This window comes from Pyrus communis, chromosome 10, assembly GCF_963583255.1.
Source record: "Pyrus communis chromosome 10, drPyrComm1.1, whole genome shotgun sequence".
NCBI lineage: Eukaryota > Viridiplantae > Streptophyta > Magnoliopsida > Rosales > Rosaceae > Pyrus > Pyrus communis.
In genome coordinates this window covers 23265456-23290799 of record NC_084812.1, presented here as the reverse complement: position 1 = coordinate 23290799, position 25344 = coordinate 23265456, and the positions used below count along the sequence as shown (strand labels likewise).

At 37.0% G+C, this 25344-nt stretch overlaps 2 protein-coding genes across 3 annotated transcripts; one reads left to right on the top strand and one right to left on the bottom strand.

Annotated features, from left to right (window-relative positions):
- Nucleotides 1-7202: 7202 nt before the first annotated feature.
- On the bottom strand, nt 7203-13644 carry LOC137747560 (ABSCISIC ACID-INSENSITIVE 5-like protein 2). Of its 2 annotated transcripts, XM_068487691.1 has the most exons (4): nt 13572-13621; nt 12687-13490; nt 12528-12599; nt 7203-7711 (listed from the first exon to the last, which is right to left on the bottom strand). In XM_068487691.1, the coding sequence occupies exons 1-4, from the start codon at nt 13572-13574 to the stop codon at nt 7631-7633; spliced, it is 960 nt and encodes a 319-aa protein (XP_068343792.1). In that variant the 5' UTR covers nt 13575-13621; the 3' UTR covers nt 7203-7630. The 2 variants fall into 2 exon arrangements, with proteins under 2 accessions (XP_068343792.1, XP_068343791.1); XM_068487690.1 differs by having other exon boundaries at nt 12687-13644.
- Nucleotides 13645-17665: 4021 nt separating this feature from the next.
- On the top strand, nt 17666-21972 carry LOC137748480 (SUN domain-containing protein 1-like). The gene is made up of 2 exons (XM_068488638.1): nt 17666-18855; nt 21384-21972. The coding sequence occupies exons 1-2, from the start codon at nt 17791-17793 to the stop codon at nt 21681-21683; spliced, it is 1365 nt and encodes a 454-aa protein (XP_068344739.1). The 5' UTR covers nt 17666-17790; the 3' UTR covers nt 21684-21972.
- The last annotated feature ends 3372 nt before the right edge of the window (nt 21973-25344 follow it).

The window sequence follows — 25344 nt, the reverse complement described above, 5'->3', positions numbered from 1 at the left end:
TGGACATGGTGGTCTCTTTATTCGTTTTACTTATTAAAGTTGATGTCGGTTGCCCCTTTTAATTGCGCATCTTCTTGTTATTGTATCATGTGGAATTACTTTTGACGTTTCGCATTATCATGGTTTTTTTTCCTTCTTTTTTTCCCTCAAAATTATTAAATTAAGAGAGTTTTCATGAATTTTCTAATGAAAAATATTTAACAAACTTTTATTAATAACAATGACAAATCAAGAGGTAGTTATGGTATCGTGAATAAGTTGAAATTTAGAGACGATAACAATATAATAAATAAGTTAAAATTTCACGGCAATATTGTAAGTTGAAGTTTGGGCATAGTTATTTCTCTGTAACAGACTGCATCTTAATATATAGTTGATTGCTTCTTAAGAAATAATTGTTGGTGTCATCAAACTTCAACTTACTTAAGATTACTCAAACTAAAAAAAAAAGTTAACAAATATTTAGTAGATAATCTAAAGATATTTCTAGATAATCTAAAAATTTCTTAAGACCCTGTTACTCCCAAAATAGGTTATTTAGCTAAAGGTTAATAAAATATTTACTAATTAGCCATATATCAGTGCTCAATTTTCTTTTAGAACATAATCAATTTATAATAATTATTCATAAATCAATAAAGCATGTCACATGGGTTTAAGCTAGTTAGAAAATAATTATTATACCCTTATACTCTTCTCTGTTAACTTCATTTCTTTTCTTATGGTCTCCCCTCTCTAACTTTATTCATTCTCTCTTTTCTCCGGTGTAATTAGTAATTTTGCTTTCCAAGTTGAGTAAAACTCACGTGCTGTCATGGGCAATGGCGCCCAAACACTTCCCTTGTTTACGTCTAAAACAAACCATCGTGATTTGCTCAGCCAAAAAAAAAAAAAAAAAAGAAGGAAAAACCTAAGAGCAAGCAGAAGAAGGATGTTACAAATTCCAACAACTTACAAGGGTTTTAGTCGTGGAGATTCTTTTCTAGGGTAGTGTCCATCAAAATCCATCTGAATTGCAGGTGCGTTTGCAATTTTACGATCATCAATTCAGAACTAGAAAAATGACACTGTATTGCAGCATTTGAATTCAAATGTAAAAATCACATAAGGTGTGAAGCATAGGAAGCGTGTGAATGATGAAAAAAATAGAACCATGAAATAGACACTACAACGTAGTGTCTAATTCAAAATGTAAAAAACGAAACTAGAAAATAGACACTGTGTCTGAATCAAAATGTAAAAAAAAAAAAAAAAAAAACAGAACCAGGAAACAAACACTACATTGCAACGTTCGAATCCAAATGTCAAAATAACGTAACCAGGAATCGGACACTTCACTGTAGTATTTGAAGCCAAATGTCAAAAACAGAACCAGGAAATGCAGTGTCTGAATCTAAATGTCAAAGTAACATAAAAAAACATAATCAAGAATTGGATATTGTACTGTAGTGTCTGAATCCATATTGACCTATTCCAAAATACAATGAGAAATAGGGTGTTAGTTGAAGTGAGTGCTAGTTGTAGTGGCAGATTTTGTAATTTTTATTTATTTTAAATGCATTTAAATATCACAATATATGATTGAGCTATTTTTAATTAACATAAATATTGTTGATATATTGTAACTTTTTATTGATTTTATACAACCTACATAGAAACACATTTACATTAATGCCAGGGACCTTAGCCAAAGATTGAAAACCACCAAAATTTTAGTCAAGGAACATTGGTCGTTAGGAACCGTATCCAAAATTTCTCTTTCAAAAAAATAACATTATTTATTATTCAACACACATTTCTCATTTGGACAACAAAGTGACCGCCACCACCAACTACTACTAACACTAACCTTCTACCACCACAACAATCGTCACCGCCGCCGCCACCACTGCCACAATCAGAACCCCACCACAACCGCTACCATTGCCATTGCCTTCACCATTGTGTTGTTACTGCCACTGCTAGCACAACCACAACCGTTGCTACCGCCACCACAACCACCACCGCCTCTACCACCATTGTTACCTCTGTACCCTAACCACCACACCCCTATTGGCATCACCAAGATACCCTCACCATTGTCGCTAGTCATCACCACCACACACCGCTATTACCACTAATGCCCCCACCACTGATGTTGTCGCCACCACCGCCTACCATGTCTATTTTTGTTATTGTACAAAATTATACAATTTCAACATTAAAATTTACCAAATGCTTTTACACTAATTTTCATAGTCACAACACTTATAGAAATATAGTTTATCAAATGCTCAACTACTTTATTTTACATCTAATTATTCTTTAAGCACAACAGAAGCAGTTTTTTTTAAAAGCACAGTAATCCCAAACTAACTCTTAATTTCCCCTATATTTTTTAATTGTGGTAAAAAAAAATATAATTTATGTTTGACTGCCCTTTTCGTTATTTTACATGTTGGAAGCCTCTTTTACCTGAATCAAGTGGACCGGGCCTTGTAGATGAATGTTGTCATTGAACAATATCCTAATGTTTCCTCGTGCATTATGTGATCCATTATTTCTAAAATATTTTTTTTCTTCAGAAACGTGGGAAATGAATGGCTAATCACAAATGATCAAACAAACCCATACAATTCCAAGGAATTAAGGTCTCTTTCGTGTCTGTAACTGGATTGAATTTGATAACTAATGTGAAGGTTAAAATTTTGCCGAAGTTGAAGGGAAAGAGGGATTGGTTCTCAAAGAAACGACTTGTTCTTTCTTATCCCCATAAAAAAATGCATCCATTTCTTCCTCAAAAAAAAAAAAAAAATATATATATATATATATATAATGAGTTTAGTAAATTATCTAATTCAATCTAAAATCATATAATTAAAAAAAAAAAAAAATATATATATATATATATATGGATTTCACAATTTGAGAGGTTGACCAAAGGTTCTTGTTGCTCTTGGAGGAGCCCCACTAGTTATACTAGCTTGGATACTGTGGAAGCCATTAGAAAATTGTATGGCTAAGGAGGAGGAGATAGAAGAGTTGGGTTGGAAACAAGAAAAGTTGGCATTGTAATTTTAGAGATTGTGAAACCACTCCTACTATTATGGACTCTAAAGCCTTATTTGTGACTATTTATGTAGGAAGTATTTATATTCATTTGCGTCTTTTTTACAAGTGCTTTTACTAGAAACAAGCTGAAAAGTTTATTAACAATTTAAGTTCTTCTTGAAATATTATTTAATTGGGAAAGCATTTGACTGGTGCACGCTTCCGCAAAAGTGCTTAAATGATCAAAAACACTTTAAACATATTTTTTTCCTATTTAAACGGTCACGATTAAGCCACGTCAATATTTAATGTTGATTTCTTTATACAGAGTAAAATAAAAACAAAAAGATAAAAAAGAAAGTGAGAAAGGAGGGAACTGGACTGAAGATGAGAGAATCCTACTCCCACTTTGGCATGAAAGAATGCCATTATTCATGCAGATAGCTAGTCTTCAACTTGCCTTTTCATCTTTCATAGCGTCGCTGGTCTTCCCAGAATTTCAGAACTTTCTGTTTGGAGTTATATTGTTTCCCCAGAGGATCGTAGTAAAGCTGCACATACATGCAAAGTAGAAAAATATGCAAAAAGATCGGTACTTTTCTTTAAATGAAACATTATATATATATATATATATATATGAAAGCCCTTCTTAAGAGGATCCAATAGTGAAACGAATTGGAGCACTTTTGAAGGGATACATACAAAGAAAAGAAATAAACTTGATACAACAAGGTTATATAATTTAGTCTATGTCCAATCCAATGCAAGGATCATAAACAAGAAGAATTTAGTCTATCATCCAAATCCTCTTCATTATGATTATATGTTTACTGTTTTTTAGATAATGAACTTTTTGGATGTATATACTTTGTATATTCTTCTGCTTTTATTTTTGCATTTTATCATTATTTTATTATCCATACAAGTATAGTTTTTTTAGATGTAAATAAACACTTATTTACAAGGTATATAATAAATTTACATAAATCCACCTAACTGCCTAGGTGCTAAGCCCTGTTCGCCGTCCAATTGGAGGGCTAACGTTTTTTAGAACCTTGAATATAAATGGGCAAAAAATATATAGAATCACTTAATATGAAAATAGTTTAGATGCTAGAGATTGTTACCCAATGTTGGCCCGACTGCGTGGTCCTGATTTCGGCCACCCAGCCATCCAAAAGCCACTCATGGCCAGCAGAGAATCAATTGTAGTAGCCCGAAATTCTTCTCGTCCCCATCCTTTCTTTGGCCCTTTTGCGAAAGGCATAACAAGCTGCAATTGTGTCTCGATGTAGGAGTTGATGGTGACCATTTATGTTTCTGTTGATTAGTGAAGCTATAGCCTCTATCCCATTTGGCATAGCATAACGTATCAAATCTCGTGGTGGCGGCTGCGGACTTGGGGGCTCATCCAGTGGCCGCCCTGTGCAGTAGTCCCACACAACGGCGTTGGAAGCACGGATTGTCAAGGCTCGGTAAGGTGCCATGATTAAGGGTTGGTGTATGAGAATGGTGAATAGCAGAAACGAGAATATGTTAATGGTTGGTGCATATATATAGGAAAGGAAATTGGTAACATTAAGTTACTGGAGTTTGATCAAGTTGGTGATTTATGTTGGTGCATTTTTAATATTAAATAAGATAATTATGGTTGTCATTAGTGGAAAATTAAGACGGTTCTCATTATTTGATATTAGTGGAAAATTAAATTTGTTGTCATTATTTGTTGTTAATGGAAAATTAAGATGGAGTCTTTTAGTCTTTCACATTTTGTAACTCTTGTAATCCTTTTTGTTAATTTGTGTTTATTACCTTCACTAAGAGTGTTTATTCCTTCGCCTAGCTGTGGAAGTTGGTGGTAGTGCGGCGGGACCTTCAGTCTCAGAGGAAGGTGAAAAGTGGCTGTGGAAAAAACTGTGGAATGTGACAGTGCCGCATGTTCGGGCTAGACTTGTCCCTCACATAACTCCCCTTATCTTGCCTATCGAGCAAGGTTTGTTGCTGCGTCTTTTGCGATGTACGTTTATTGGTAGTTTGAATGGTGCCTTTGTGGGGCCTTTATTAGGCCTTGAGGCTCACAATCAAAACTAACATGAATCTGAGTGTGCCACTGTTCTTTTTGTCTAACAGATTGTTTACTTGGTTGTTCAGTTAATCGATTTCTTGCACCACAAGTCACTTTAACTTCTTGGATTATTAGGATTGTTCATAGATGGGTTAAGTCTGTATTAAGTTCTTTTCTTGCCTTTTGATCAAGGACTTTCATTTATAGCATCATACGTTCGTTCACAAAAGAGTTCAAGGTCATTCAAGTTAATTCCTTAATTATTAGCTTAAGCGGATGGCAAGGAAACAAGAGTAATTAGTTTAACAAGGTTAATCATAACTAACACTTGAATGGAATTAGTTAAAAATGATATAAGGTTTAATTCAAGATATAGAAATAACAGATCTATTCTACGTAAATACAAATAAAGGAGATTTGGGCAAGATTACAACCTTGTCGGGCAAGGTTCATCCTCTTATAGACACCTCTCCTTGTATTTGACAATGATTGAAATCTTGGAAAATGAAATATAAACAAGGTTTACTCAACGGATTGATACTACAACAAAAAGAATGGTAGTAGAGCTTCTAAAACTGGACAAAAGAGAGCTTTCTATGGTAGACCTGTGACTTGAAAGGGACAAGGGATGAACAAACTAAAGCTTTTTCTGATTTCACTGTTGAGTGTATTAAGAGTTGCTTGATTGATTGGTTGAGAGAGAGACATATGCTTGTGCCCATCATAGCTTTTATAGACTTCTTTAGCCCGATTGTCCAAGCCTTCCCTTTTGGTGATGCCTTCCAGAGCACTGTGAGTCATCATCAACCTTTGCTAATTACATACCCATGCCATGGAAAAGTATATTTTGCTGAGGGTGAGTTGCCCTCTACTACTTGTCACTTCTTACATTGGCATGTTGCCTATTAGCCGCTAGAAATGGTTTTAAATTCTTCTTGAGCTGACACATGTCCCAACCTAATTCCTTTCTGATTTTTGCATGTTGGGCCTTTAAATGTATTGAGCCCAACTTTAAATATCCACCCAAACACCAAAACACTGGGGAAAGTGAAGATTGCTGCTTGGCGGAGTTGCTTGGATGCGTTACCAACAAAAGCTAAACTAAGGCATCGGAAGGTCGATGTTGACGAGTTGTGTTTAGCGTGTGGACGACGGGTTGAAACAATAGAGCATGTTCTTCGAGATTGCTCCTTTGCTGCTGCCGTTGGTTGGCAGGGTTAGGCTTGAGGATTAATGTCTTTGGTCACCTAAGTATAAAGGCTTGGTTGATACAAAGTGCTCCCTCTTTTCCTGTGGCGAAGTTTGAACTACTAATGATTTTATGGAACCTATGGGAGACGCGGAATGAACTGTTATGGCAAGGAAAGCAACTCCAGTTGAGCTCGTTATGAATGTCGAGGAATGGTTGAAGGTTTATAAGCACTGGCATGGTCAGAGAAACCCTCGCACTACCAGTATGCGACAGAGATGGGTAGCTCCCAGTGATGGTTGGCTTAAGTGCAATTTCGACGGAACGTGGGGTTGAAAGCTCAAAGAGGAGAGGCTTTGGAGTTAGTTGCAAGGGATAAGGAGGGTTCCTTTGTGGCTGGGATGGCTGGTAGCAGCGATTGGGTGGCCTCTCCGCTGCTTGCTGAATTATTGGCAGCGAGGAGAGAGCCACCAGTTTCTGCAAGGAAACTTCCCTGCAGACGTTAGACTGGTGTTCGAAGGAGATGCAGCTGCTGTTATGGCACTTCTGGATGGTGTTTTATGAGGTTCTTCAGAGCTTGCTGTTTTCTCTTTACCGCAGTTGGACCAACACGCTGCGGCCATATTGGCAGCCGCTCAGATGCAATTTCAGAGACAAGGCGGTGACGGTGGCGGTGCGGCAGTGCCAGAATTACCCAAGATAAAAATGTGATGAGGCCAATGTTTTCCGTTGAAAAATATTGGTTTCATACCCTATGGGATTTCAGAGGTCATATTTTTCCAGGAATTATTTTTGCCCTAACTTCTTCATAAACATCTTTTGGGGAGAATTGACAATAGAATAGTGACTCATATTCCTTATAAAACCAAACACGGTTTCTTAACTTTCCGATGTAAGACAAATCTTAACATCCCCACAAGAATCACTATAGCTCCAATAAAAAAAATAATACTAGGTACACCAAATGATGCGGTACCAATCAAATTTGTACAGTGAAAACCTGAACATGACGCTTCGTGCCAATACTCAACCCCTGATGCCAATGAGTCATCACTTTACCATCACCAGATATATTTGTACTACGAATTAGACTTACTAGAAACAGAACCCAAACCCGAACCCCATGGCTAAGAACGGGTGTGGACTAGTTCTATATGGCATGGGTTGCAGCAGGCAGCAAGAGACCATGAACACAACAAATTCGAAAACACAACACTAATATTTTCTGGACAAGTCTTAAAGACAATTGAGTAAAATGGTTCGATGAAAATTCCTAACGCAACTAATGTCACAAAGAAGTGAAAAGAAAGGAAAGCACAAGCAGCAGATGCAAATAGATACAAATTTCAGAATGGAGATGATGTCGTTCTACGAAGCTGGTACTTTGGCTCCGGAGGCGGAGCACTCGGCAACACCTTCTCTTGCTCCTGCAAGGACAAAAAGTAAAACGAATAAGATATCTATTATACAAAAAATTGATACTTTATTTCGTTCTTGATTTAAAATTTAGAAAATTCTCAAGCCTGGTCTGAAAAATTTCTTTATTTTCAACAATATTTGAAGAATGGAGGAAGGACAAATGACATAGAAAGATGAGAGAGATGAACAAAATTTGCATCTCTCTTCTTGGTCTCATCTCCCTCTCCCCTCTTTCATTAGTTGATAATCCATATAGCTTTTCGATCAAAACCATACAAGGTAGAAAATGAGCAGTTAATCAAGGCGTTGTCTCAACGTCATGCAAAGTCAAGAACAAACTAGGCAGCAAGTTTTCTACCAGCTTGGAAAAATAGAATGCAAGTTGAATGAAAAGTGTAGATAACGAAAGGAGGAAGTAGATCCTCCAAAACAACACAAGTAGACAATGAAGTCCAAACTACAGATGAAAATTAAAAAGCGGGACATCTGAAGCACCAATTTTTTTAATTACTTTTGTGAGGAGAAACAAACATTTTATTAAATAAAAAGTCCAACAAATGTAATATTGGCTTCCAGACTATCGTTTTAAGGTACGATTCAGTTTGTTCTATTTGCTGCCCACTTTGAGTCCTCAATTAAGTTAAAGTTTCTCCGCTCTCTCTTCCATACTTATTCCTAGGAACTAATTTTAGTTAACACATGTAGAAATGGGTTGCATCACTGACAACTGGTACAAGAAGGCCCGAACATATGGATAATCCAGTCATATTTACAATTAAAAAATTGGTGGCATGTCAACCCTTGCAAAGTATGCCACTCACAAGGATTTTGAAACAATAATCCCTTTCAGAATCTACATTCCAATCCTGTTAGAAGATCCCGACAGACATTAAACCCAATTACATCCCCTTACACCAACTTTCCCCTCTCACTTTCTCTTGCACTTTCATCAGAATAATTGGACAAGCAGTCTTTCTTATGGCCAAACTTACAAAGAACCAAGTGCTCCTCAAAGGGATATGACTAGACATATTAGGATGCTAAATACTCACACCCATTCCCCAAACCTAAGGCAAAGTTGAAAAATAAACCCAGACACACTTCTACACCTCATCCACAATCACCACGTTCCAAAAAATCATGCCATGTCCAACTTTGCCCTAGAACTTAAACATTCATTAGAAACTAGGAGTATCTGCTTGTCAACAAAAGCATTGTGAGAGCAAGAAACAATCCCAATATTCAAGGTGGAACTAATAGTAAGAACATTCATCAGCCACTACACAAACTACAACCTAAACTTACAATGCTAAAACTCTAAACTACTAACTCTGGATCATAAGTCTTGAAAGCATGTCAGTTAAAACATTGATAATTACATAATCATAACATCCTGGAAAATTCAATTGGGGGTACCCAACAATTTACTCAGTATTAACCATGCACCTTATTTTCCCGAAACTTCCTATCTTTACCATTTGAATAAGCTTAAAAGAGCAAAAATGAAAAGAAAAAAAAAACTTTAATAAAAATAAAAAGAAGTCTTCCCTGCCCGGAGGTGAGTCCCCCGCTGGGACTTGTCTCCCAGCAACACACATTAGGGTTGCAGGGAGGCCTGCCGGCACCAAATCCAGAAGCAGAAGCAGTTTAGTATTTGTTTTCCTTTCAAAGAAAAAAAATGTTGTTTAGAGGGTAAACAGTGATTTTGGAGTTTACATAATAGAAGGTCGGTATAGTATGCATTGTAGCGTACCTATAGATTTTCCCAACATTACCTGTAACAAAACTCTAATTTATGGGGAAAATAGTCATATACGGAAGCCATCCGGACATTAAAGTATGATCAAGTATCTAAGCAAGGTAAAACCTTATCTAGACATTCAAACTATCTCCTCAATAATGCCACTTGTAAAGCTGTTTATAATTATCCATGAATTAATGCTCATGAAAATCCTTGAGGAAAATCCTACTCATGCACAAAATAACTGCGTTAAGAAAAGGTATCACCCCGTAAGTTTAACACTATTGAGGAAAAATCCTCTTCACTAAGACAACCAAATCATCTACAAACAAATGCGATACAAAGTTGTATTGGTTATTCTAATTACTAGCCTTAAAACATGCAATAAACAAGTGTGTGATGACTCAATATCTTCGAAATGTTTAAATTAGTTGGTAGATGGCTTTTCCTGGGCAGTTACATTTGTATCAAACTCTCTGCAAATTTTGTAATAAGTTAGCTAACTAATAGCCACATGTAAAAGAGTGGGTGAAATGGGATGAGCCCCCAACCCCTTTAAGGTTATATTGTGCTATATATACCATTACCTTTATGCTGCTTCTTTTTTAATCCTTAGGTTGAATATCATCAAATTCCATTTAGCATTTATATTTAAACCTCATTCATTTAGACTCTTAGATTGAGTAATTTATACATGTACATCTGAATTAAGTGAGTACATGTGCTCAAATTATCAAACCTGATGAGGTACACTGAGATGCTAGGAGTACCAAAAGAACTTACAACATAACCCTCAGTCTAGAGCTTCACACTTCATCCTTTCAAAAATATATGAAATCTTCTGCCACAACTGTGCACATATCTGGTGGGCACACAGTGACTGCTATGATCTACTAGTCAAGATTGCAGTTCCGATATAATGGGTTATGTAAAATCAAACTTCAGGGTGAAAGACCCCAACCAGTGGAGGCACTGATTTAGGATAAAACTTGGTTTAGCCTTAGCATCTAACAACCAAGATTCCCTTATATTTGAACATAAGTCGAGGGCTCTACCAAAATCCATGCTTAAATTTCACCAGGATATGAAGTTTCATTCATGAGATTGAGGCAAAGACTGTTACATACTCCAATCTTCTCCAGGAACTAGGAAAAAGTACAAAAGATTCTTAACCGCCCATATGTCAAGGATTCTACTTTAGGTCCTAAACCCGGGCTCAAATTTTGCCTGGATATGAAGTAATATTCACGATATCACAAGGCAATTACTGTTTTCCTATTCAATAGAAAGGATCATATTCACAATCTGTAGGCCCTAGAAAGGAAGTGGACTCCAATATTTTCTAGGAAGCAGGAAAGAAAGAACATTACATTCTTATCCATTATAAACTCACCCCCGCCAAAGTTTTATTTTGTATCATATCGTATTTATCACTTCGTCTCCAGGTTAATTAGGGCTATTTGTCCTTTCTCAATGTTAAATGGATGCTACGAGGGTCAATTAGTGGTTTACTTGCAGGATGGCATGGAAACTTCACGGAAAATGTAAAAAAGGAATTGGAGAGTGACTCCTGTTAGGTGTTTCCAGCCCATGATAAGTTGTCCTAAGTCTACAAGGAATTATAGTCTTAGAGGATTAAATTGTTTTCCCAATTGGAGTTGTTTGCCCAATTGGAGTTAGTTTCTCAATTGGAGTAGGATTCATAACTAGATTCCAATTAGGATTAATAATCCTTATTGAAGAAGACCTTTATTATGTCTATATAAAGGGGCTATTGTACTAGTTTTGAATTGAAGGGAGCAAAACAATAAATTGTATACCACTCAAGGGATTAGAGCGAGAGAATATTGTAAACTGTGTGCGAGAGAAAAGAAAAGAGATAGTGTATTTCTTGTTCTTGTTCTTGTTCTTTCAGGTTTTTCGTCAAGTCCTAGTTCTAGAGATTTGGCAAGATTATTGGTTGTACTCATTATTGATATAGTGTGGCTGTCCCGTGGACGTAGGCACATATTGCCGAACCACGTAAATTCTTGGTGTTATTTATCTTGGTTATTTGTTTTGGATTTCCGGAGTTTGTTCTATTTTTCCCATTCTTAAACGCAATATTCTCGAATCTCAAGAACTCCTCCATGCATCTTGCTTAAAAGGAAAAGTCCAGCTATTGAAGGGGCAAAACACTCCTTAAGGAAGACAATTGTGCAGTCCTTAAGATGGTATTGATGAATGAACAATTTAATGTTCTCCCTGTTTCCTTCATTTCTTTCATGAGTTTTTTTGCTTTTGATGTTTCTAATTTATTGTATACTGGATAATGCCCCTTAGAATTCTTCATTCCTTCTATAGAATTTTCTTAAGAAAACAAAATCATGTTTTTCAATCATGCAGCTACCAATCTGTAATTTTATCAAACTCTACCTACCAATTGATCTGGGGTTCGACTCTCTCCCACTGTACCCACCTAACAAATGCTAGAGTTTCTCGCTCCCCAAATGTTGTGGGGTCAGGCAGGAGGGCCCAGTGATTAGTTGGGTCAAAGATTCGGACACACTAGTTTCAGAAAGAAAGAAAAAACAGCGAACAACAACAACAACAACAACAAAAAAGCCTTTTCCCACTACTTGGGGTCAGCAAAGAAAAAAAAACAAACCAAAAAAAAAAAATTACCAGCTAAAGCATTTATACAATATTTTTCAAATCTATCCTAATTCCTACATCACTGTCTCCAGAATCAATGACTCTGTCTCCGATAAATCAGATTTCAGCAGTATGCCAGTATCCAAAATCAAGAAACATAATAATCATCCATTGATGAACTTAGTTAGTGGTGCCTGTGCGTGCATGTTTCAATTACCTGCAACAGGCTTGTATCTAAATAATTAAATCTGATGCAAAACAAACAACTTCCTACTACCAAATGAAAGAAAAGAAGCCAACTAAGATTCTCTCGTTTCTAACGAGGAGAAAAGAAAGAGTTTTCGCAGTTGAATTAAAGCAAGCTACAATCATCAATCACCAATTCAAGATGTATTAGAGAAATCAAATGAAACAAATACAAACATACATCATACTAAAAGAAACCTGACCTTCTGTTTCCTTAGCCTTTCATTTTCCTCCTCCAGACGTGAAACTTTGTTCTCCAGTTCATTTGTATACGCCTGTTAACAGTTTTCAATTTTCAGCTAAAATTGCAAGAAGAAAACCTTGTGTGTGGACTTATAAACCAAAAGATATGAAATATTGACCTGCTTCCTTGCTCGCGAACGCGCAGCAGATTCCCGGTTCTTTATCATTCTCTTTTGCCTTCGCTCAACAGTCTTCTCAACAATGTCATCAGGGTTGCCTCTTTTCCTCCCAGGTGTCTGCGTATCTGATAACGTACCCATTAAGGGTGAAGGCACCGCAACTTGGTTGTCAGGATACGGCACTTCCATCATAGCTCCAGCACCTACGTGCATTGGCGGTGGTAAAGGTTGGCTTGGCATGTATACCCCCATCATACTTTGTTGTGGATGCTGATATTGTGGTTGTGGGTACTGCATCCACTGACCTTGTGACAACTGTGCTGCCACATTCGCATCAACCCCAACAAGAGGATCAGCATATTTTTTGTCTGAAGATGCTTCAGCTTCAGCAACAACTCCGGCTTTGACCAAGAAATCCTCCAAAGTCATCTCTCCCAAAGTCCGCTGTCGTTCTTGAGATTTCTGTTCTTCTTCATCTTTGCTTTGTTGAATATCTTTCCAAACCTCATCAACTGTCTTCTTGCTCAATGCACTAGTTAATGACAGGCTTGCCTGACGCTGCAGTTGAGCTTGATTGACCAGTGTCGTGCCTTCAATGTCTATACCCATGATCTGATTAGCTTCAGCACTCCATACATTTTTTAGAAGCTCGTCAAGGTTCATGCTGCTGAGTGGCTTCCCCAAGTCACCTAACTGATTCTGTACCTCGTCCAAGGTAAGACTGTAAATTGAGTTTTGCCGTGGCAAAGGCTGGAACTGTGACTGTTTGCAATTACCATCAGCCCCACCTTGAGATCCCATTGTCTGTATCCCCATTCACCAATTCTTAATAAGAAACTGCCAATTACACTGCAAGTCTAAATTTTTAAATATACTAAGCGATACCATAGCTCAGCAGCTTCAGCCTAAAACCCACTTGAGGCAATCAACCTGATATCAGAAACCTATGTCGAGAAAACATTGATATTTCAGACTAAGAATTTTCTAGTAGTTAACAACATCGTGTATGGTACAAATGCCAAAAGTAACTAAAAGAAGAATGACAACAAAGGTGAGTACACATCAACATGATTTGCAAATGAATACACACGCACACATAAATTTGAATGACGGTTTGAAGGATCTCATCAGGTCATGTAGGCATGTAATCAGTAGAGCCATAAGCTGCTATTAAAAAGACGGAAAATTTTGAAAAAATGAAAGATGCTAGATTAATGCCCATAAAATTACAGTTTAAATTCCCTTAAATGGATAAGAATAGTCCAATTTATTAGAAAATACAAACAAAAACCAACAGATTACCAACTTGCAAATTCAACTTGAAATCATAACCTCTACATCCATAGGAACAAAATTTGTTAAGAGAGAAAACAAAACTAATAAATCAGGGTATAAGCTATTGAAACCCAAATCTAATCAAGCACATATAGAGATTAAAAAAGAAAAATTTTTAAAAATCAGGGTCTAAACTAACATAGGGATTTGCCAGAAACAGCAATGAACTCTTGCATGCAAGTGATTGAAGGAGTTGCAAAGCCTCCATTTAACCCAATGCTTTCAAACGCTAAACCCACAATCAAATTCTCACAAAAGAAAAGCCCCAAAATCCAATTTTCCCAGAAAATCAAAGAGCAACACAATGAAGCATGAAAAATGAAATTACATCATTCTCCAAAAAGGAACAAAATTTCACAACATTACCTCAACACAGAAAAACCCAAATCCCAGAAATTAGATTTGCATGCAACAGAAATCAGTGTTTTTCTAACTAAAAGAGAAAAAAATCACTGACCCAATTTCATTCCCAAATGCATGAATGTCTTTCCTCAGAAAATAAAACAAAGTTCAAACAATTTTCTTTTAAAGAAGAAGAATAACTGAGAGGTCTGCCTGAATAAAGAGCATCGGATACATACATACATATATATATATATATATAGAGAGAGAGAGAGAGCACTCACTTTAGAAAGAGATAGAGAGAGAGAGAGAGCGATCTGAATCACAGGGAGAGTTTTGGGTTGAAGAGATTGTTGTTTGCTTGAGTGTTGAGGTTGGAATCATCAGCAGCAGTACTCACACATACCAACTGTATCTATTGTTGAATGTATCCAATTTGCAGAAAAACAAAACTCAAAAAGCGCAGTTGTAAGAGAGAGAGAGAGAGAGAAAGAGAGAGGTTTCTGGCTTTCTGCAAAAACCAAAAATTCCCAATTTTCATTTTATAAAATTTAGTTCTTTTTTTATCCTTGCCAGGCTCCTCTACCTGCGCCCTCATCAGTTAATTAATTATGGACTGCCAATTTGCTTGGTCCACTCGTGCCACCACAAAATCGTCCGTCTATATCATCACTCGCTTTTAGATTCGATATTAAATGTATAGATTAAATAGATATATTTTTAATGTTTTAATTTCAAAATTTGGACATCAAGTTCAACTGTAGGTACTTAGATAAGGTTGTTTGACCAAGTAGAACAAGGCTATATATGCCACCATCACAAAAAATTATTCGATAAGGTTGTTTGACTAAGGTTGACAGAAGGAGTTACATTTTCGACTGAATTTGTTCAACTTACTCTTAGCTTATGAATCATATTTGATATATTTAATTCAATGGTTAAAAAAATTAAGAGTGATAAAATTGTTTCCATTTCTCTTACAACAAGCGTTATGTCTTACATAACATAACAGAGCATTATGTCTTACGAAGTGTTTAAAATATTGGTATTGATGGAATACCAATATGAAAATTTGTGAAAATATCGATGGATATATCAATATTTATATCAATTACTTTCAATAGAAATGATAGGACTTCAAAATGAAATTTTAAGGAATGTTAAACACTAGTTTAAACGAAATATAAGAGTTTCTCCGATTTTTAACCAATATATCATAAATATTGACAAAATATGTCCATTTTAACTGAAACTTAAGAATTTCTCCAAGATAGGGTGAAATCTAGACTTCACCCCTCTTTCCATATCTTTCTTTAATTTTTTTTATATTTCCACGGAAATATTGACTTTATCGAAGAAATTTCAAACATTGATCTTATGTCACATAATGGAGCGTTATGTCTTGTGTACCGTAACGAAGCGTTATGTCTTATGTCACATAACGCTTCCATTATATTTCACATAACGCTTCCATTATATTTTACGTCACATAACAGAACGTTATGTTATACGACACATAATAGAACATTTATGTCTTACGTCACATGTTCAAATCAATTGAAAATTCTAATTATTTATTACATCAATAATAGTAATTTTTAATTGATTACCCTCAAATCAAAAACTCCAAATTGTTTATCACTTTTGAGTCGCATAGTTGAACTCAAATCTTTAACCCCCAAATTACCAAAAAAAAAAGAAAGTAAGAAGAAATTAATTTATATGGAACACATATTGAATCAACTGTTTTGGATTTTCTGACATAAATAAGAATATGCAACAAGGCTACATATCATTTCCACAGAGCGCTACTCGAATTTCATAAATAGCAATTTTAATATTAATTTATTTATTAATTTTTTTAATATAATTATGTCGTTGTTAAAAAAATTAACTATTTGTATTTAGAAAACAGCATATAATAATTGAAATTGTTTATTGGAGGACATGATTGCGGTACAGATATAAGCGTGGGAAGGCAGGCAGGGGAGCAAGAGTGCGTGGAACGAACCCAACAAACGAGGGTTTTGTCCAGTGGTGATTAAACGCTGTGGAAGAAATTGCTCCGCCCCTCTCTGTAGGCACAAAATCGAATTAAATAACTCTAATGCAACAGACAGTGGCCACGTGGCACTCCATGCTCCTTCTGCCTATTTGTACGTTTTTAGACTTTTTCAAGACTTTTTTATTTTTTATTTTTTTATGCTTTATAGATTAAATAAGAAAAACAAAATTCAACAAAATTAAATAATTATCATGTCTCAGTGCATGTGCGCCTGCAAAACTCCACTTGAAGATGGAGGAGGTATCAATGGAAAACATTTTGATACGAATTGATGTTAAGTAATAGGATATAGATCAAATTAATAATTTAATTATGATTCGAATTGGGAGACGACACTATCATGTGCATGTCTATGGTCTTACTTGTTTAATTCGTTAGGAGGACTATACGCATTCGGGGGTGGTTTCGTTGAGTTGTCCATAACACTATATTCCTCTTAATTGCATTGAGTTGGTCTAGAATCTCACTTCTGGTTTAGTTTTGTTGAGTTGGTCCAGAACTCTATATACTCTACATTCCGTAGAGTTGGTCTAGAAGCTCACTTCTGATTCGATTCAATTAGGTAGTCTAAAATCTTATATTCCTCTATATTACGTTGAGTTGGTCAGGAATCTCACTTCCCACTTGGTTTTGTTGAGTTGGTCCAGAACCCTATGTTCCTCTGCATTTTGTTGAGTTAGTCACTTCCCATTCGGTACCGTTGAATTGGTCTAGAATCCTTTATTCCTTTATATTTCGAGTTGGTTCAAAATCCCACTTGTCGAGTTTCATTAAGTGATTCTGGAATCCTATTTTTTCCTTCTATTTAGAACATGATAAATTTTAGAAGTCATTGTAAATATAAGATGTTTTTGGATCTTAACAAAAGGTAAACTACGAATGGCTTGGTCTAGTTTTATAGTACGTAAACAATCTAATTTTAAAAGTTAGATGCAACCATAAAATTAGAAGAATTCATTAGTACTACGCAATTCAGTTCATATATTTAGTCACGTCTCAAGATTAAATTTTCAGAATGTGCGACAATTATGTGTTCTACCACTACCGTTACTGTTCACTTGCCATAAACCAAATGAGGAAGGCCATTCAATTTACTCATGGAAACAGCCGGCCCAAAGTAAGAACTGGGCCGCCCAAAACCGTCGCTCCGGATCGCCCAACTTCCCCACTATTTTATTTTTAATTTTCTTTCGGATCGCTTGGCCTCCAATCTCCTCACTCCTCAATCGTTTTCAAATCAAACCCAAAATTCCCCTTTTATCTTCTGATTTTCGCTTTCCCCCGTTTTCCCTCGTTTTCATTCCTCAACCTTTCAATTCAAATTTTTGTATCTAATCCAGCAAAACCCGAATCTCAAATCCAATGTCCGCGTCGACCGTTTCAATAACGGCGAACCCGGCGACGACCCGGCGGCGACCCGTCGTGGCCGTCGATAAGAAGTCCTCCAACATCGAACTTGTCTCCGCCGAACCCCAAACCCACAAAGCCGACGACGCCGCTACCAATTCTAAAGATCTGAGCCACCACTCCATCAGAGGCGAACCGGGTCTTGACCGGTCCGCTCAACCCAAGAAAACCGGGCCCAATTCCACCATTTCGCCGCCGTCCAGTCGCCGCTCTCGCAAAACCCTAGCCGCTGATCCCAAGCCTCGATGGGTCACCGTCCTCCGAATCTTCTCCAAAAACTTCATTCTGCTTGTTCTGATTCTGGGTTTGTTTCAGATTGTCAGGAGACTCGCTCTGGGGTCTGGGGTTGGGGTTCCCATGGCGTTTACGGACTTGGAAGGCCGAATAGCGGAGGTCGAAGCGTTTATGAAGACCACTACAAAGATGGTTCAGGTTCAGGTGGAGGTTGTGGACCGGAAGATCGAGAGCGAGGTCGGAGGGTTGAGGAAAGAAATGGAGAAGAAGATAGAGGATAAAGGGGTTGCGTTGGAGAGTGAGTTGAAGAAATTGGAGGCAAAAGGTGAAGGGTTGGAGAGGTCGGTGGGCGATTTGAGGAGCGTGGAGTGGTTGTCGAAGCAAGAGTTTGAAAAGGTGTATGAGGATTTGAAGAAGAAGGTGAAGAGCAGCGAAGATGGCGGATTGGGTGCGACTTTGGATGACATAAGGGCCTATGCGAGGAATGTGGTTGAGAAAGAAATAGAGAAGCACGCGGCGGATGGGCTTGGCAGGGTGGATTATGCTTTGGCCACTGGTGGGGCTTCCATTGTGAAGCATTCAGAGCCATATTTGGTGGGGAAAGGGAGCAATTGGTTCTCGAAGAGTACGAAAAATGGGGTTCACGGTGATGCTGATAGGATGTTGAGACCCAGTTTTGGAGAGCCTGGCCATTGTTTTCCCTTGAAAGGGACTAGTGGGTTTGTCCAGATTAAGCTGCGGACTAAGATCATTCCCGAGGCTATCACTCTGGAACATGTTGCAAAGGTGATGTTCTTGTTCACTATCTAGTCTTTGCTTATTCATGTGTTGTTTCTTTATCTTTTGTGTTGGTTATGCTGGATACAATTTAAATTCTCTACAGTTTCAGTAATATGAATATTGTTTAAGATGTGTGTTGGAATTAACTCGCAGGCAATAATGTGCTAGGAACTGTGGGATTGAGATATATAGTCAAAGACCTTCACGCAATAATAGATCTATTGTAGTTACTGTTCTCGGAACTTTGACATGTTTACTCTTTTGGTAATAAGTTGTTTCGGTTATTAGTTATGCTGAAGTAAAGGTTAAACTACAAGATTCCAAACTAGACAATGAATTCTTAATTTTGAAGTATTTTAGTCAATTTGTTGGTGATAGTTGATTTTTTGTCATTTCGTACAACATGTAACTTTAAATTTGCAGAAGTTCTGTAAGGGGTTGTGAAGTAGTCTAGGTGGATTATCTTTAGGCTGGATTTTTTTTAACCTTAGGTAATATCACTTAGAACAGGCTTTTCCTGCGCATATCTTGCCCTCCCTAGACCCTGCCTTCATGGAAGCTTAATACTCTGAGGCTCTGAGCCATTTGTCAAGAGAGTTAAAATGGTTACCAATTTAGTAGAGCTATCCCCTTTTTGTTGAAGACTCGCATTCAGTAGGTCGAAAGCGTTTTTGTACTCATTTGAAATCCTTTGCTATTTCTGCTATTAGTTCGTGGGCGGGTTTCGTCTGCCTTGACTTTAAGCAATGTGGTATGCTCTTTCACAGCTTGATTTGTATGTAGATATTTGTGCTGTGTTGTAATGACTTACATGTTTTTTTATATTGTATAATCGATACCAATATAAAAGCTCAAAACATAGTGGCTTGTGTAACATATAAATCTCTAAAGCATTTTCATGAAAATAAAATTATCAATACATGGAGAGTAATCTCAAACTCTATGTGGGGTGTTGTGTGTGTGTGTGTGTATGCGCACACTTGTATTTTTAAAGATCACTAACCAGGTTGGCAAATTTGCGAATCAAGCCTAACCATTTTTTTGTGGGGTCCTTAGTCCTTACTAGTTCCACAATTGAAACCCTTTGAAGCTATGGAATGGCTTTAATTATGTCCACAATTGAACCCCTTGTCCTACTATCTTTTAGAAACACATCCTCTTAATTATATTAATATTTATAGATAGTTCCAAGTCTCCTTATTTTATGTAAGAAGTCTATTTATGTTCTGAGTGGTAGGCTGATAAAATTGAAATAAAGTCTTATTATAGTCGGGGAGCCTCTGAATTCATGTAGCAAAAACATACGATAGAGTTGTACGTGTACTTGTTCTTGTCTGTTTGCTATTATGCACCATGTTGTTTAGTTTGACTTTGACCTATAATATATGGAAATGCTTAGTCGGAAAAATATGTTTGATTTGCCAGTGAATATGTGGATGGATATCGTATGTTAGTTTCGGTAGGTGACAGGGATTCAGGAATGAGCTTCTTGTTGCTTATCGTAGGAAGGCTTGGGTTGTAAAATGTAGGCTAAAGCAGCAAGCAAATAGGAAAGTATTGAAAAGCATAATCATCTAGTTACAGACACTCGAATGATGCGGTTCATGAGGCCTACTATGAACTGGAACTTGTAATGTACCAGTGCATAAAAGATGGTCAAATAAGAATAGTTATTTTATGTGCTCGTGTCGTAAACTGAACCCAAATTCTATTGGGCATGATATTTTGGTTTAACTGCGGATTAAATTAAGAATAAGGTGTTAGGAATCAAAATTAGTTGCAAGAATGTTTTTCTTTGCGTATGCAAGAAATTAATATTAAATATATGCGATAAATTAATATTAAAACGTGATAATGTTAGTCTGTGGGAACATGTTTCTGATTATTTCTTTTACCCATATTGGGATGTATTTTGATTATACAATTATTTTTCCTGTCCTTACTGGACCAAATAATTACCTTTCGGATTAGATATATAAACAAATTTACATATTCCCTTTGTCATATGGTTTGGCATAACAAAATTGGTTGCAGATATTGTAGTTAATCCTTCCAAATATCTTTAGTTAAACATGTGGGGATTTCTGTCTTATTTGGTTACTTGGAAGCTTTGAGCGTAGACATCCATTAAGCATTTAAGCAAGAAACGAAACTGAATAGTTACTGATTCTATAACTGTACTCTGTAATTAACTTTGTTTACAATAAATTTTGGACCTGCTTATATATTACTTCCTTTACAATGCCACTCTGTAGGATTAGTTTGAATTCCTTTTATGGTTTTGGTTACTTTGTTGATTTCTATATTATTTGGCTATGGGGAAGCTTTAACATCTATTGCAATGTTGGAGTACCATGGCATGTGAACCAACTAACATGTAAAAGCATTTTCTTGTCTCCACAAGTATTCTGATTTCAGCTCACCACCATTGTGTTCTTTTGCCGATCTCTTTGTCCTTGATTTTCTTTTCTATTGTGTTCATTGATAGCGTCCTTAAAAAATATGCTAACATATTTGTTTTTATATTTGAACAGAGTGTCGCTTATGACAGATCGAGTGCTCCCAAGGACTGCAGGATCTCTGGGTGGCTGCAAGGGGGGGATAATCCAGAAGTCTATACAGAGATGTTTCGCCTCGCTGAATTTACTTATGACCTTGAGAAAAGCAATGCCCAGACATTCACTATCATGGACTCGGCAGTGTCTGGCCTCATTGACACAGTGAGGTTGGACTTCACATCCAACCATGGAAGCCCTTCTCATACTTGCATATATCGATTGAGAGTTCACGGACATGAACCAGACGTTTTGTCTATGATGGCCATGCAGCAGTAGCGTTAATGCCATTACCATATTCGTGCAGCAGCGTTAATGCCATTACCATATTCGTGCAGCAGCATTCTTAGGCCACTTCTGCTTTGAATATGAACTTATATTTTTTTCGTTTAATTTATAACTTGGTAGGTAGAAATTTGTGGTATGTTTCTAGAGTTGTCGATATCGTGTATTGTCTCTCTGATATTTTTAGTTTTTATTAATGTATTGGTAGGTGTATGGTATTTTGTCTGTGTTTTCCTGTCTATGCACCAAGTAATGAAATCAGGCACGGGTTACAGGTATAGAAACAGAGATTTTTCTTGTATATTCCGGAGTATTATTGTGATTTGTCAATTTTCGTTTTTGTGTTTGTTTCTGCTTGCTTCTTGTTCCATTGATGTGAAAGAGTACTTGACCTTGGACCTCACGAAGGCGGTTCCCCCTGTACTTCACTTCCAGGGTTGGGCGCTCCTTCGAACTTATGACAAAATTGAAAGTTTGGTGGGCAAAGAGGAACAAGGCTTGAAGTTCAAATGGCAATTGTAAAGTTGAAGGGGAGTGTGGAGTTGGTGGATAACATGCTTATAGCCATTGTAAGGACCAGAGAGCCTCTATAGCCAGATGAAGCTGAAGGCGATGATGCAAAAAGATGGGAGGTAGCGGGAGGCCGCGGTGGTGCGCAGAGGAAGAGGAAACGACACCCTTTCATGTTGGTTCTGAGAAGCCAGCCATGCTCCCTCCGGCCGGCTTTTGGCCCTAGGACTAGGATTGGACTATTTAGCACCGATCCCAAACTATATCAAAACATTGATTTATTTAGCAACTGGATAAAGTGGTTAAACATTTTATGAGTGGGCTTGTTTTAGACCATTAAAAATGAGACGCCTAAATAAGCCTTCAACTACATCTTTGATATTTTAGTGTTAATTAGTAATTGTGTAGTGGAGCATGGGTAGGTATTTCATTTTACATTAGTAATAAGAAGTTTTGACAAAATTCTAGAAAAAACGATATTGATTTGCCGATTTATATTCAGAGACGATATTGATCAATTTTTGATCGATGCTTTACTTTAAAGAGGTAGCTCAGTTTTTAGGAACCATTTATAATGCAAACTCTCTTAATGTTATTAAGACCATTTTGTAATTAATGACCTTGAACTATAGGTATTATCATTACTTTGACCACTTTATAATAAAAAGTATGTAGAAAACAAAATTAAACGTTAAATAAATAGAAGAAAAAAAAAGATGGAGGTCAGAATTGAGGAGCGGGTTCTACGGTGGTGGGACAGATGAGGGGTGCCGGCGTGTGATCCACTGCGGAGGAGGAGTTCAGCAGTAAGAGCCCCCGTTGCTCTGATAAGCCAACGGGCTTTACTCAACACTTGGGTAAAGAAATCTTCCAGCTACTCCTTTACAAGGCGGAAGGACTATATTGCCGCCGCTGTGCTTATCGACAGTGGCCGGAAACAACTGTGTGCGCGCTGGGCTTCTGGCCAGCGGCTCCGGCCTACGCGCTTCAGGGCGACCGCTTCTCTTACATACCACGCGCGCGAACACCTGTGTCTCCTGGGCCACAGTGGCACGCCGACAAGGGCCCACTAAGCCCCTCAAATGTATTCACACGTACCCCAGGTTGTCCACCTCTCAATCGCTTCCAGACCATCCTTAATGCCCCCACTTGGGTCACAAGTTCACGCGACTGAACTCGGCGATCTAATCAACACGTGTCAAGCATATAAAGAATGTTGCCCATCCTCAGCTGGTCGATGTGGGACAAAACAAAACAGATCCTCTTTCTTTTGTTTCACACATCAACGTCAAATTCTTGCATCTTCTTCCTCTTTTCTTCTTTTCCTTAAAGATTCTAAAAGAAGGGGTGCGAGTAAATGACCAAAAGAGTTTGGTAATCCACCAACAAAATCCAAATATCAAGTTTTGCCTCAAGATTCATCAGATTGGACTTAGAAAAACCTTCATGGTTAATGGGTTCCAACCTTTGAAGTATAATATCTAGATCCCTCTAATGTCTATAACTGTTTTATATCATATTTTAGAGCATTTTTTACGTAGATAAAGTTTTGAACTAAATCATAAACCTTGAATGCTTCAATTCAAAAGAACAAACATGAGACGTTTTGCTAATTTGTTTATTACACGTACCCGCTAAATGCATGAATAACTTTGATGGATAACTATATGTCTTGGATCGTGAACGAGATTTTTCTAGCAGATAATCTTGCTTCATTTGGGCTTTAATAGCTGGGTATGTTATCATGCTTTTGAAAGCCTACCTCTTGTGTACATCATTTTACTTGTTATTATGCTTCGGGCCATCCATTACTGTAATCAAAAGAATCGAAAATGTTCTTTCTTTTATCTTCCAGAAGTTATAATTTTCTCGATGCGTGCCTTGCCTCTAAAAGCCTAAAGTAACAACCCAGGAAACATGCTCTTCCTTTTATATCAAATGCCCATATGTTTTGTATGCTTAGCCTTCCCCCTAAATGCCTAAAGTAACCCCTACTATTTGGAACGTAATGATATCTTGGATGCTTTGGGACCAGAACTGAAGGCTATAAATCTCACTAGCTGATGAGTGATGACTGGCTCGGCTCCTTCCAAAAAACTTCGCACCTTTCCGCTTGAAACGGAAACATAGTATTAGTTTTAAGTTTTAACCTTTAAGCATATTTTGGTCTTTGATGCTTTGGTTTTGGGTTTGACTGAACTAATTAAAAGGCTAGCACCCAAAAACATGTTTAAAGATAATAGAAAGAAAGGTTCCTCGACGTGGGAAAAAGAACGAAGGGTTTTTCTATAGAATTATAAGAGAGACGAGTCATAGGCACACTTCCAACAACACTAATATTATCCCTAACTTGTTAATTACCACTTGCACAATTCGTTAGTGTGGAGTTTTATCACAAAATACCTTGATGTTAGATTGAATGGGGTTAGGATATTTAAACACTTCATTCTTTCTTTATAAGGCCGATGTAAGATATTTCAACATTTTCTACTTTCTATGTTTCATGGTAGTCAAAATGGGGTTCTTTGTTTTGTTTATACAAGTGATATTTCCAGACTACAGAATTCAAACACATGAGCTCGAGTCAATGCCCTTAGTTATTTGAGTCATGAGACGAGCCTCTCACAGTGCAGGTTTATTTTTAGCAACACTATCAATATTGTGGACAATTCAAATGAAGAAATAAATCATAACGCATACCTTCTGCAAGGCTAAATCTTTAAAATGAATCACAAACTTCAAATATTAATCATAAGAATATAGTCAGGCCGAACATCGTGCCTGCGACTGTCTGGGCAAGTTTGGATATTTTGTTCTCTGGTAGCATCAAAGGGCCACATAAATTTTTTGCAAGTATTGCTTAATAATCTAGAATCTAAAACCAAAAAGTAAGAATATTATTGGTGTTACAGGTTACGAATATGTTATATGTGTCTGTACATACACACACACACACTCTACATATATATATACATATATATACATATATACATATATATGTATATATATTGATGCTTTGGGACCAGAAGGGTCTTCTCACTCACTGGTTCTTTTCAAAGAATCTGCACCTTTCCGCTGTAAATAGAAAGCAAGTCTTAACAATATGATTGATTGAACTATATTTTGACCACCCTTTTTTCTTGTT